We start from the raw sequence: 15,786 nt of genomic DNA, 5'->3' as shown, positions 1-15,786 counted from the left end.
TTAGAGACCTGCTTAGGTCAGAATCCTGGTATATAGGATGATGCTATGTTAGAGACCGATTAGGTCTGTATCCTGGTAATCGGATGTTGCTGTGATTAGTAATCTGTTAGATCATTTTGATTGTTATATATGCTAGTGTATCATATATATGTGCACATGTTTGTTGATTGGGTGCTGGGTTGAGGCGGTCATGCTTTGTGCTGAAGGCCAGCATACCCAGGGCGGTCCGGATAAACTAAAGACCCTACAAAGGGGTTCAGTTAGGCTGAAGGCCCAGCGAGCGGTCCAGATAGGCTGTAGGCCCTACGAGGCAGTCCAGACGTGGCGCAGGCTCAGAGAGCGGTCCAGATAGGCTGAAGGCCTGCGAGGCGGTCCAGTCAGGCTGAAGGCTGATTATGCATGTTATTTACTTATATGTTATATGATATGATTATGAATGTATTGCATTGGTATTTTGGGGGTAACTCATTAAGCCTTCGAGCTTACATTTATCGATTATTGTTTCAGGTATTCTGATGATCGCGGGTAGGCGAAGGCGTGATCGTGCACCTCCTTACATTTTCATGATTGATTCTGGGGATACTCTGATGTTTAAATTATTTTAAAAGTAAACTATAATAACTTAATGGTTTTAAATTTTTTTAAAAAGTTTTAAATTGCCTTGTATTGTATGGGTGTTACAAGTTGGTATTAGAGCCTTGGTTTGAGTGAATTGGAGGAAACACTCGCGTGTCTCCAGTCTCAAACTAAGGACAATATTTTAAAAAAAAATTCAAATGTTTTCAAAATAATAAAGCAGGATGCAAGTGTATGATCAGTCAGAGCTCGCGGATAGACCCCAAAATACGTTACAAATTATTTGATTTATGAGATATGATTAGATGATAGAATTTCCTGATTATATGATGCCTGATAGCCTAGAGTTTTTCCTTATATGAAATTGACATCATTATTGTAGTTGCTTAGTGTATGCTTCACGGCCGTACATAATTAAGATCTTATAGCCTGAGAATGTTTGGCTTAGCCTAATTTCATGTTATTGTTTGATGAAGGGCTTAAGGTAGGATTAGGTATTCGAAAGTCTATCGGGTCCAGCATTACGTATGGCTAGTATATGCGAGTGCTGCAGGGTTGGTGGAAGTTTCATGAGTGGGTTGTGTGAGGCTAGGAGGCCAGTTATGAGATATTTAGCATTCCTCTAGGAGTGAGGATTAAGCACTCACTATGTTTATGTATATTGTTAGGGTGTTGTTGTGATACTTGAGACAAATATGGGTAGGTGTGGAAGGTAGTATGGGCCCGTACTACTGAAAGCACAGGACCTATACGCGTAGCAAGGAAGTAACAACCCCTGGGGTTTAGTTGGGAGGTTGTTCCCGGTTATTATAAGGACTATGCGAGATCTTTCTGGTGTATTACCAGAATGATGGTTACGAGACGTTTTGAGACCGGATTTGGATCAGGATCAGGAGCTGGCAGCCAGGATAGGCCAGTACTGTTAGAGGATCATTTAAGGGAGATCATCTGGGAGGAGGTGATCGAGATCGTTCGGGGATAGATTCTGGAGATGATTGGGTCTATCAATACCGCTATGGTTGAGTATTTCCTCGAGCGCTATGTAGCCATTATTGAGCCGGTTGCCGCAACAGCTTTAACAGCTGTAACGTCGGTAGGGGTAAGAGCCAATTGGCCTTTCTAGTATCAGGACTTCGATAACGCGAAGCCCGAACCTTCAGTAGGGTTAAAGACCCGGTTATAGCCATGAGGTGGCCATCTAATGTAGAGGGATGTTGCTTCACAAGTTCATGTCCTACTGACCAGAAGGCCAGGCACACTCCAAAACTGCTGAGGTCCAGGGTGAAGGACCGGTGGAAACTCGTTACTGGGACATATTCTGATGAGTAGACATGTGCAGTTACTTGGGATTAGGGAGATGGTCGACGACAACATGTTAGCGCTGGAGTACACAAGTGGGTTGATGTGGCATGAGTATCTTATGAGGCCTATGCGATTGCCATTCCGACCCATAGGAGTTAAGAACCGATTCGCCTTGGATCTCTTGTATCGGGCGGTAAGGGTTGATAGTGTGATCTATTGCACTTTTGGGGTTGGAGACTATGTCTTGGGAGTAGTTCTATCACGGTTTAGGTGCAAAGGTTGCTTCGGCTACTGCAGTTCAGCTGTGGAAGATTGAGCTGGTGAGTGAGTCAGGGTGCGAACCTTAAATGAAATGATTTCTAGAGCCCGAGAGCGGGAGACTTGTTTGGAGCATCTTGGGAAGAAGGGTGTTATGTGGGAGGTCTGTGGGTAGATTCCCATAGGATGGTTATTCAGCATTGTCAGGATTCAGTGGTTTTAGTAACCGTTATTGATTGGCGGATGAAAACGCCAAAGGAAGTAGCTCGTTGCTGAGGTATTAGTTAGAGTATCTATCTTTTGGTCTTCAAGATTTGGATGTGGGATCATTCAAGCATTAGGGATTCTCGGTTTCACTAGGATTTAGGAAGTGTTCATCTTGTTCTTAGAAGTGTGTAATCAGTTAGGACTGGCTAGTAATGGAGCACTAGTAGGTAAAAGTTGGTTGTTATTGGATAAATCATTGGAAAAGGAAAAAGATTGGCAATTCTCCATTTTTTATGTATTGTGAAGACTTAGTCAAATCTAAGTGGGGGAGAATCGTCCCAAGATTTGGAAGCGGAAATGGTTTCGAAACTGGGATAAGTTTCACATCCTTGTCAGGAAAAAGGCAGCCCAAGTGGCTGATTGGTTTAAGGGTTGTGTGAGTTGGGAGTTCGGTAAAACTCCCCAACATGTGTATCGCGTCTTCTCAGTGGTTGATAGCAAAATTTGGGGAATCAGTTTGGGATCCACTCATGAAATGAGTTTAGTTTGGGTGTTCAGTCGAGTGTGTTTTAGACTCTAAGAGTATCTGGATTGATAGATTGAGGGTAAGGTATCGGATTATGGTTGTGTTAGAGCGAAAGTGTAGTAAGACTACGGGGATAGTCGTAGCATTCACAAGCGATCAGATAGTATGGAAAGTGTTGTAAGATTGCGAAGGTAGTCGTAACATTCACTAGCGGTCAGATGGTGTGTGAAGTGTTGTGAGACTGCGAGATGATTCGTAGCATTCACGGATTCTTTCAGATGATTAGGTCAGGGTGGGATAGCTCACAAGATGGTGGGTAGACCAAAGCATAATCGGAATCAGGAAAACGGTAGGTCTTTGGAGACCGGGCATGATGTAAGACTACAGTATTTTGGTACCTTTCACTTTTCGTATTTGTTTCGATGGAGATAGATTGTCAAACTATTAGGGTCGGATGGACCAGAAGGATTGATGGAGCCATGAGTGGCGATATAGCTAAGGCAGTTATTACCAGTCGATGTTCTTTCAGGAATCGCATGGAGTGACTGTAAGATCGCTCGTTGGTTTAGCAATTGAGTGGGAATCCGGTATTCTGGATGAGTTTTCTGTCAAGTATAAGTGTACTGCAGGGAAAATTGGTCTGTGACTCGGTCTTCTGGTAGGAAACTTAGGTTATCAGAAGTTGAGTAGCCAGTTGGGAGGTAAGCGCAATGAATTCGACAATAATTCAGTTTGGGCGATCTGTCAGGGAGCCAGACCATCTCGAGACTTCAGATTTCAGATTGAGTAATGTGATCCTAATGCGGGGATAATTGCTTATTTTCAAATTTCAGAACCCTGCGAGGGTTGGTTACAGTTGTCTTGGAAAGGTTGGGGTATGCTTGTAGTTGTGGACATGTAGTTCAAGTTGCCTGGCGTGTAAGGAATGATCAGAAACGATTTCGAGGGCGAAATCAAATTTAAGTGGGGGAGAGTTGTAACATCCCATCTAAAATAAAATAATTAAATAATGAACCCGAAAACCTGAAAAGTAATTTTTATTATTGTTTAATATTATTATAATCCAAAACCAAATAATAATTCACTGGGAGTTGGTTTCGGGAAGCCAAATGACAAGATTTGAATCTTCAGGGGTTAAAGTGTAATTTTGGGACTAAATTTGTAAAGATTTCCATAAGTCAAGGGGTGTTTGGTATTATTTGGACTTAAGATGTAAGGATTTATGGAAGTGGGGACTAAAGAGTAAATTCTGGACCTTTGTTGAAAAGGATTTGTGGAGGGAGGGGTTGTTGGGTAAATTACGGATTGGACTTGAAAGGGATTTTTGAAGCTAGGGTAGAAATGTTAAATTTGGGATCAAAATTGAAACAAAAGGAAGGAGGAGGGACCAGATGTGTATTTATGGAATGAAGTTATGGGGTTGGGGTATATAAACCCGTCACCCTCTAAACCCTAACCATAATGGATGCTGCAACCGCCAACTTCACCTTCACCCTCCTTCAACTCCGGTGTCGCACCACCCTATTGCCTCCCTTCACCACCGGCGATGCCACCCCGCAGTTCCCGATCGACGAACGATGACAGCGACCACCGAAAGCTGCCATTCTCATTCTTCTCTTTTTCCAGGCGCCATCACAAAGCCTCATCTGCTGCCACCATGTCTCCTGTCGATTCTGCCATTGAAACCACGCCATCACTATGTCATTGGACCTCATGTGTGGCCGGAAAACCACAAGGATTGCTGCCCTGTTGCACTGAAACGGTGAAGACATAGTCGTTGCTGCCGTGTGACTAGTTGTCGCCGCCGCCTCTTGGCGGTTGGTTCATCCAGTCAAGTTCTCCAACGTCCTTCTATCGCCGTTGGTGGCATCTATTCCTAGCAAGTCGAGTGTCGCTACTGTTTTGGGTGTGTGCGCCTTTTTCTATTGATCGGAAGTAGAAGAGAATCACCATTGTCGCCAACCATGGTGGCTGCCACCACATACCACCGCCTGCCGCCATAGTGCGGCCATGTGTGTGTTTATTATTTTATATGAGTATGTGTTTTAGTATTGTTGAAAAGTTGTAATCATGTCGAAATAATCAAATAAAAACCCGTAACCACCACCGTGAGGTGTTGGCTGCCGCCACCAGCCGCCGTGTTGGGTGGCGGTGTGCTTTGTTTACGTTTTGATTTGTTTGGGATGCTTGGACAAGATGGACAAGAACCATAACTACCACTATGAGGTGGTGGCCGCCACTATTTACCACCACTACCCGAGGTGGTAGTGGATGGTGCCCAACTAGCGAAACCCTAATGGGCCTAATGAACCATAATGGATCTAAGGACTTAACTTTTAGGCCTACTGGGCTAATATTAGGTTGGAAACCCTAATTAGGGTTTAGAAAACCCAAATGTCATGAAACCCTAATTTTGGGATGCATCGGGACACGCACGGGAATTATTTAATAAATCGAAGATATTAATTAATAATCATTTGCAATTAACCTAAGGCGATATTGGACTTAACGGATTAAGTAATAAACACTTAACCCTAATAGTCATTTCATGTGAAAACATTAATTTCACTTGGGGCTTGAGTTGGGCCTTTCTTTAGGACTTTGGTAATTGGGTTATTGATGGGCCATCCAAAAACAAGCATATGGATTAGAATATTTAGACGGGCTTTACGATAAGGCCCATGTGAAGGACTTGGGCCCAATTTGGAAAACTAGGCCATAGATGGGCCATAGCTGGGCCTTGATGATTATGAGCTGTTGGGTAATTGGTATACCAATAGTTTGGACTAGCATTAATGGATGGTCCTTAAGAAAAGACCATGTAGAGGTCTGGGCACATTTTGGAAAATTGGGCCATATGTTGGGCTTTGGCCCATTACTTTACTATTGGGCCTTTAGTATGTTAGTTGGACTTTGGGCTTCGAACCCAATTACTAATTGGGTGTTGTTTGATGTTGACAGTTCGGGAAGTTGTCAACCAGCAACTGGGGTTTTATCTGCGAGGATTCAACAGTGTCAGGTGAGTTGTCCTCACTTTATCAAATGGGTCTAAGGCACCAATGCCGACGCTTATCGGATTTTTATCCGGGTTTATCGCATAATATGCTTATTGATTTACATCTTGGTAGTTACGATGGAGATATGCTTAGTGACCTGGTTAGTTCGGTATCCTGGTATATAGGATGATTCTATGTTAGTGACCAGTTAGATCTGTATCCTGGTAATGAGATGTTGTTGTGATTAGTGATCTGTTAGATTGCTTTGGCTATTATATATGCTAGCTTATGATATGTATGTGTACATGTTTGTTGATTGGGGGTTGGGTTGAGGCGGTCCTACTTTGTGCTGAAGGCCAACATACCCAGGGCGGTCTGGATAAACTAAAGGCCCTGGAAAGGGGTTCAGTTAGGCCAAAGGACCAACAAGGGGTCCGGATAGGCTATAGGCCCTGCGAGGCGGTCCAGAAGTGCCGAAGGCTCGGAGAGCGGTCCAGATAGGTGGAAGGCCTGCGAGGCGGTCTAGTCACGCTGAAGGCTCATTATGCATGTTGTTTACTTATATGTTATATGATATGATTATGAATGTATGGCATTGGTATTTTGGGGGTAACTCACTAAGCCTTCAATCTTACATTTATCGATTATTGTTTCAGGTATTCTGATGATCACGGGAAGGCGAAGGCATAATCGTGCACCTCCTTACATTTTCATGATTGATTCTGGGGATACTCTGATGTTTAAATTATTTTAAAAGTAAATTGTAATTAGTTAATGGTTTTAAAAGTTGTAAAAAAGTTTTAAATTGGATTGAATTTTATAAGTGTTACAAGGCACTACATAATTAATGTCTAATATACCCTTTACCTCCATAAACTTTTTTTCTTACTAAAATTCATCCTTTAAATTGGGGGAATTGGAAAAGTAACTGAACATATCTGAAAAGATGTATTTGAGATCAAGCTACAAGAAGATTTGTTGTATTAATGTTGCTTACTTTTTGTGTTGTTCTCTCCCTCATCTGCAGCTATTGTTGTATTGGGTTTATAAAAATTTTAGTTTTTGGTTCTAAAAAGATGATACTACCCCTGATAATTTCTGTACAATGTAGATTTTAGTGTATCTGTAGGGTTAGAACTATGGGGAACCGAAGCACCGAATATTAGATCACAAAAAAGTATGACCAATGAGAGAACACTTTCTGCAACTAAACATGAGGCCTTCTTTTAATCATAAATTAGGTGATTTATCTTTATCATTTTATCATTTAAGAAAGTTTATATTTCTTTACAGACTTTTATATTTGTTAAAATTAGAATTCAATTTGCAGTTGAACTTTTAAAGATGCTTTCTATTGACATGGAAAAAGAAGGTCTACATGGAAAGACACTGACACTCAAACTAAAAACCGCATCATTTGGGTTACGATTTCGTCCTTTTTTGTTGATCCAGATGGGAAGGGTAATTTTGTCTTTTTCACACTTAAAAAAGGTAATCTTAGCTTCCATATGCAATAAAATAAACTGATTTAAACAAAAAAATTGAGTACCTTTTCGCTTATACAAGGTATCAATAAGGTGAACAGTTCAACGACAAAAACAGTTTTTGAAAATAGCATCCTCTTTTCTGAAAGTTATATTTTTATAAAAAGAATTGAAAGTACGATGCTATAGTACACTTTAAATGAAAGAATTTTGGAGGCATCAATTTTGGCGGGATGTTATTTAGACAACAAGATAAATGTACATTTCTATTTCTTACATATAACCAATCTTCAAGTATAATGCATTTAAATTTTTTTGTCCCTTTTTTTATGCTACAGGAATGAATATTTTACTGTTGATTAGGTATAATGCATTTTAATTTTTTTTGTTATTTTGTTTTGTTATAAGTATGAATATTTTATTGTTGATCGCTGCACAAGATAAGTTAGGTGCCAAGGGAATTGGTGCAATGCAGTCTTTATATTCGCTCCAAATTACTATGTAATCATTTCTATCGATAACAACCACGAAGTGGCCAAAATGATCGGAGTTGTCTAAATCTATATCCCGCAAAGCATGATTTCTCATCTAGTTAGGATTGTTTTTGAGTCACAATAAATCGTTGCATTAGGAATGTTTTTGTGTGTATTTTTTTAGAAATATTGTGTACGTATAACATGATGCCTTTATATATATATATATATATATATATATATATATATATATATATATATATATATATATATATATATATATATATATATATATAAAAGATCGGTTGAGAACTCATAGTTTTCCGAGAACCTAAGAACTAAAAGTGAAGCGTTAAATCAAAATTAACTCATTAAGGGCATGATCGTAATCTTACCGATCTCATGTAATTTTTATTTTTTTTGTGTTATTGGACAAAATTAACATAGTAAATCAAATTTCGGATTTTTTTAAATAATTTTTATTTTTTTTAAAAAAATGAAGATTTTTTAATTTTTTTTAGAAAACATGAATTTCTAAAAAAAATGAAAAAAAAGTAATTTTTTAAAAATAAACCACAATTTTTTCAAAAAAAAACTGCTATTCTTTTAAAAAAATTGCTTTTTTGTTTAAAAAAGCTGCATTTAAAAAAAAAACTACATTTTTTCAAAAAAAAAAACTACAATTTTTTCAAAAAAATTGCAATTTTTTTCTTTAAAAAACTGTATTTTTTTCCAGAAAAACAACAAATTTAAAAGAAAAAAAGTGCATTTTTTTTCAAAAAAAAAACTCCATATAAAAAAAAACCTAGAATAATTAAAAAAAAAAAAAAAACCTAATTTTTTTAACAAGAAAATCAATGTTTTAGATGTATATATACTTATTTTTTCAAATGCATATTTCTTATACTATAATATTCGTAAGTAAATCATAAAAAATCTTATTTTTAATAATCAAACTATAAACATAATAGTATAAGCATTTTATTCAATACAATATAAAATTAAAAAAAAATTACACAGGTTCACAATGTTATCATTTCTTCATATCAAGATTTTCATATTTTCTTCAATTTATCACCTTTTACATCTTTAAAATTTTCCACAAATTCTTTCAAATCTACAAGAAGATAAAAAACTGATTAATGCAAGAACACTTACAAAAATGCATGTGTCATGTAAGATTCACATGCGATTATATAATGTGATATTCGCATATGATTGTATCTTTTAAGATTCAAATGTGAAATTCACAAGAAAACAAAAACAAAGAATGCTCACATAAAATGCATGTGGGAATATAGACGTAATTCATATGTAATTTACTCGTGACTTACATATGAATTACATGTGATTCATATGTGAATTACACTTGATGTATATGTTAATTACATGTGATTTATATGTGAATCACATATAATTCATATTTGATTCACTTGTGAATTAAATGTGATTCATATATGAATTACGTGTGATTTATATGTGAATCACATTTGATTTATATATGTGAATCACATGTAATTCATATTTCATATGTGATTCACTTGTGAATTACATGTGATTCATATGTGAATTACATGTGATTTATACGTGAATCACATGTCATTTATATGTGAATCACATGTGATTTATATGTGAATCACATGTAATTCATATGTGATTCACTTGTGAATTACATGCGATTCATATGTAAATTACATGTGAATCACATATGAATTTACTTATGATTTAAATGTAATTCATATGTGAATCACTTGTGAATTACATGTGATTCATATGTAACTTACATATGAATCACATGTAACTCATATGTGATTCACTTGTGATTTACGTGCGAATTACATGTGAATCACATGTGATTCATATGTGAATCACTTGTGAACTTTTCCTTATTATGTGAACTTTCCCCAGTATAAAACCTACCTGGTCAATCTTAAATTTTGCATATTCACATCGTTTTGGTTCATGTGTATTTTAAAATCCATCATCCCCATCAATCGTCTGAAAAAAAAAAACAAAAACAAAAACAAAATTTATTATTTAAGAGAAAAAAAAACTAGGATGCGAATTTGAATTTTGAAAGATAAAAATAAATTTACCTCCATTAAATTTTGTTTAACAAGCAATATCTGTCTTTGTAATATCTCTTCTACCATAATCTCGTGTCTTACACTCAAATCAATAAACACAATTCCTTTCATGGAAGTTTAGAAATCTTAATTATACTGAAATAAGAAAATGGAAATATATATAAATTATGAAAAATAGACACAAAGTTAAGAGTTTGTTTGCTATAATGGAATGGAATCAGAGAAAACGGAATGAGACAAGGGAATTGAATAGATCATTACATTCAATATGTGGACTGTCATCAAGTTTTTGTTTTCTTAATAATAAGCATATTCTGAGTTTGGATATAACAATAATTACATATTTTTAATACTAAATTTTACAACAAAAAATATAGGTAAGATGAACCACATATATAAAAGGTTGTGCACATAAATGACATTAAAAACAGAACATTACTGATTTGTAGCAATTTCCCATTGATTAAGCCACATCAGTTACCTGAAAGGTTACATATAAGATAATCTTCATATTCATTTTGTCATTTCTACAAACATGTGATGGCCATTGATGGATGCATAAAAGTTCTTTCAAGATTTCTAGGATCCTTCAGAAACAAAAGAAAAAAAAAAGATTTGTAATATGAAATAATTTGGCTTAGGTATTGCACATGAACCACCACCATGAAAACAAAACAAGAAACCGTTCGGATTAATCTAAACCCAAAAATGTATACAAAATGTCGCAAATTATCATGATATTAAGGGGAGAAGGACTCACTGGATTCCTGCCCTCCAAAAACAAAATAATTACAAAACATCCGGGTCATGAATTAAAAATCAGAAATGACGAAATTAACCTTTGATGATATATGGATTCCTGAGCTTTTCCATGAGCAGCCTTCATTTGCAAGTTGTGTAGTTAAACCTTCACACTTAGTTCCTTTGCTAAATCCTTGTATCCAACAAGGTAGCTTGTCTAGCCTAAAATTATGTGATTAAATTCATTTCAATATATAAACACTTTTTTTAATTTAAAATAATAATAATAATAATAATAATAATTATATATACTTGTTCAAAGTATGCATTACTTAGACGTGCATGATCACGAGCTTCACTACGCATCTCAGAATACATATTTGATGTCATGTCATGTCAATAAAGTTAAAGCATTCATTCATAGTTTCATACAACTAAAAGAAACTATTTTGTAACAATTATTATTATGTTTAATCAAGAAAAGAGAATTAATTATTATTAACAACATCTCCAATTTCAAGTCGCGGTTGAGCGGTTTGAACTTCAGCCACCCGATCTATCTCCATAACTGACCCTTCCATTGTGCAGCTGATCACCATGAATGTCCCAAGGTTTAGCAGGTTGAAAACTAGATGAGGAAGATGAAATGGGATACCCTATTTTTTGGTTAAAGCTACTTTCGTTTGTTTCATTGACACCTGCTAAATATAAGGTTGAGAAAGGAAGTGTATTGATTCCTTGAGGATCTTCGTCTCCTACAACATTGAAGTCTGGAGTGATGTGATCAGGTAGCTGATGACGCCAGTATTGGTGAGCCTCATCATCTGAATTATTTGACACATATGACTAATCTATCTAGTACTGCTTTCCGTGGTGTTATGGCAACAAAATTACCAAAACTTGAAGATGCATCAGGAGCAACAATAGTTGAAGAAGGTGATCTTGGAGCAAATGGAACAAATTATGCTACATCTGGATTTAATAGTATTGTTTTGCCTGTTATGATAAGCTTTTTGTCAATGACGGAAGCCCCTTGATTGGACAAACTCATTATTCTTCAAGGTCAATAAACAGAAAGGGATCTAAGGGCATATAATAACACTCTGAAACTGAAAGAGCAAATTGCAGCTTTTATTATCCGAATCCTGCAAAACACATGTCTTAGACCATTAATCAAACAAAAAACCTCAAACTTGCTAAACCTTTATGTAAAAATATTGTAAGATAGAATTAAAACTGAGTCATAAGTTTCTCAACTTTTTCCCCATTAAGTCAAACAACGAGAATTATTTTATTTGGACTTGTATTTTAACTCCAGGATGAAATTTGGACTTGTATTTTAACTTATCACGAGTCTTAGGGATGTTCACTTGTATATTCACAGAATTTGAACTACACCTATCACCATATTTCATGGGCCCAGAGGGAGGTTCTCTTTCGGCAAGTTAATTTTCTACTTTTGGAACAATTCCAACCCCATCATCATTTTCTATTGTTACAATTTCCACTTCTGTCTATTCATTTGCTTGAAGTTCATCATTTTCAGTTTCTTCATTGCCCTTAGGATATTCATCCTCTTGAATAGGGAAGCAAGTATGTTCAGGATTTGAGCTTAATCGATTCTCTTAACTGCCTGAACTTGATGTTGACCTGTCCTAAAGCTTTCCAATACCAACATGAGAGGAATAATAATTCTCGTTGTTTGACTTAATTGTATTTGTGAATGAGGTTATTAATAGGATTATCCTAATAGTTACAACATGATTTAATCTAGTGGCTACAACTACATGCATGTAATAATGTAAGATTGAATGTTAGTTATATCAAAAGATATACATACCATGGATTTTTGCTTGTCTTGGTCAATTAGAATAATTGATTGGTGATGAGTTATGAGAATGAAGGACATCCCTAAAGCATGAAACATTAAAGTAATCAGTCACCAAATTAATTCTCGGTCAAATCAACTAATAAAATGTAGGATTATTATAGATAAACTTGATTGAGAGAATAATTTGATTGTTAATTATATGAACTGATAAGAGATTAAATCAATTATCGACCAGGTTATCAACTTTTCATCAGGGGTGTAGTTAGGCTTCAACAAGGTAGGTCCTAGGACCTACCTTTTTTTTTAAATACAACAAATATATATAGAAAATATGAAGGACCTATCTCATTTTTGCTAAAAGACCCACCTATTTTTTTCTAAAAGACCTAACCATTTTAGTTTTATTTACATAAGGAACCATGTGGTTTTTGGTTCTGGATTCGCCATTGCTTTTCATCTATGAATTTCTCCAAACAGCAAGCAACAACCTTCACAAAGGATATCAGAAAATCATTTGATATCAAAGAACGGAAAACGAGTTCCGGTAATCGCAAAATATCATAAAATCATCTAGAGATGCGTTCAAAATTTTGGAATAACCCTAGCAACTTGTGTAAAATAACCACAAATTGACAAAAATATATATACGAGAAAAACGATCTTACATCCATAACATCGAGAATCAAGAGCAGTAACTTCATAATTAGGAGCAATAATTTCACCTTGGTCTCCACTCGATCTTCAAAATAAAAGTGAAAAGAACAGATCGCACCTTCATCTTGTTTATAATCAACAATAATGAAACATTGATCAGTGGTAGATTTCAGATGAATTGATCATCATTGGCGACGAAACTTGGATCGATAGTGGATATTAATCTGGAGGCAATAAGAAGAAGCCAAGGAAGAACGTGAACGAGATTTGTCACCATCTGGAGGAGAGATATATGAACGCTATGTTCTCTCAATCTCTCGTTGATGATTTCGCCGACGAAGGAAGCACCAAGGCGGAGCGATGAAGACTTCTTGTGTGTTTGAGAAAAGGGGATAGAGAGAAAGATAGAATCGATAAGTAATCTAGAGAGAATTTGATTTTCTTAAATTAGTTAAATTAATTATTATGAAATAATATATTTATCCCTAATATACCCCTATGGTCAATTCTTTAAAAGTCTCAGATATCATTAAAAGTGTTGATAATTACAAGTATGTCATCTTTGATCTAAACCATTAAAAATTTTGATCTAATGTCTCACCTGTAGTTGTAGTTCTCGGGTTCTCGGGTTCTGGTGAAACTATAGATTCTCAAATGATCTTTCCTCATTCCTCTCTCTCTCTCTATCTATCTATATATATATATATATATATATATATATATATATATATATATATATATATATATATATATATATATATATATATATATATATATATATATATATATATAATACGGATAAAGAAAGATATAACATCATGCCTTTATTCATTAAATAACTCATGTAGAGTACATAAGGAGATAATACATACATATTTGATTTATATTTGAACAATACATATCTTATTATAAATAGAGAGGTTTTGTAAAATGATGTATCATTTATTATCGTAGATGATTCATTTTAGTTTCAACATCATCATTTTCGTCCGCCGCCTCCGCCACCTCCACCGCCACCATTTCCTCCACCGCCTCCCCCTCCTCCTCCTCCCCCCGTTTGTTCATTTTGATTGTTCTGCATGCCATTGTTTGGCATTTGACTGGAATATTGTCCATTGGTATTAAATACATCGCCAAGGGAAACATTATACCTTGAATTAATTGGCATTTTGTTTTTCTTAATTCCAATGATAGGCTCTTCATTGGTCGACCCAGTATCATCACCCATACTTACATTCGTACTTGCCTTGGGCATTGCTTTACCACTTCGTTTGATCTTTCCTCCAGGTATTATAGGGCGAACACCGCATGATACACTTGTTTTTGAGTCACAACTCTTATTAGTAGCCTCACCATATCCAATGATTTTCATCTCCTCTCCAATAATTTTTCTACCACAAACAATATGAGATGTGAAAATTAAAAGCCCCACAACTATAGCCACTAAAAACTTAAGATCCATTGTATACCTTTTCTCAATATTCCAATAATGACTTGAAATAATTGATATCAAATCACCAGTATATATAGAGATTTATATGTGTGCTTATTTAATGCTACATATAAAATCTAATTATCTTAACCAATTTCCGTCTAAAATTATACATAAATATTCTACAACTTTTATGATTTGACATAAGTAATTAACATTAATAACATTTACTTTGAAAGCACAGACCTGATTGAATGTGGGCTTAATTGAGACAACACATAAACAAATATTATTTTAAAGTTAATGCAACTATTTAAATTCTAAAAATATTAATATATAAGCAAATTGTCTCAAATTTATTTTTAATTTACATACAAGAAGATTTGTGAATCACAGATTTGTGTCTCGGTTTATATTTATTGTGTTAAAATACAATACATAAACAACACATTTACACGATATATGAAATTGGTAAAATACAAAAAAGTGTTGCAACATCAAGTGTTTAAGAAATTAATGACATATGAGAATATATATATATATATATATATATATATATATATATATATATATATATATATATATATATATATATATATATATATATATATATATAAAGATCTAGTTTTAGTTTACATGCAAAGACGAGAGATTTAAGCAATTAATGACATAAGAATAATAGGGATATAGTTTGTTTTTTAATAACCAAAGTGTTTAATTAATCAATTAAAACTTATAGACTTAAGGACTAAAGGTGTAAAGATTTGAAAGTCAAATCTTACGGATAATTGCATAGGGACCAAATAATTAACCGATAAGGATTCTAAACCATCTCATAAAAATAGAGGAGCCCATGAACTAAAATCAAAGTTATAAAACCCTAAGATGTTTGGTTGATAAAATGTTTTTGAAGGAATTGTAATTGGAATTGGAAAAGGAATTTGTCATGAATTAAAATATAATGTTATATCTTGTTTGGTTGGCAAGAGATGAGATTGGAATCAATTCGAGATTTTCTTTGGTTGGTAGCAAATGGAATTGAAATATATTTAAAATGACAAAATACCCTTTTGTTTGTTTTACTTAATTTTACATTGTTTTCTAACTTATATGTAAAGATATATTCAGGGCCGGTGTTGAAAAACTAAATATTCTCAAAGGCCCAAGACGAACAAGATAAAAATGGCCCTTATCTTTATTATAATTTTTTCATTTTAAA

General features: G+C 34.9%; 1 protein-coding gene across 1 annotated transcript; it reads right to left on the bottom strand.

Moving 5' to 3' along the window:
* Nucleotides 1-14,114: 14,114 nt before the first annotated feature.
* LOC111915407 (transcription factor tasR) lies at nt 14,115-14,597 on the bottom strand. Its single transcript, XM_023911067.1, has one exon. It carries the CDS (start codon nt 14,595-14,597, stop codon nt 14,115-14,117), a length of 483 nt encoding a protein of 160 aa, XP_023766835.1.
* Nucleotides 14,598-15,786: the final 1,189 nt, after the last annotated feature.

This window comes from Lactuca sativa, chromosome 2 (genome assembly GCF_002870075.4).
Source record: "Lactuca sativa cultivar Salinas chromosome 2, Lsat_Salinas_v11, whole genome shotgun sequence".
Lineage (NCBI taxonomy): Eukaryota > Viridiplantae > Streptophyta > Magnoliopsida > Asterales > Asteraceae > Lactuca > Lactuca sativa.
Note: the sequence above shows the minus strand (reverse complement) of the source record. Positions and strands in the feature narration are given on the sequence as shown.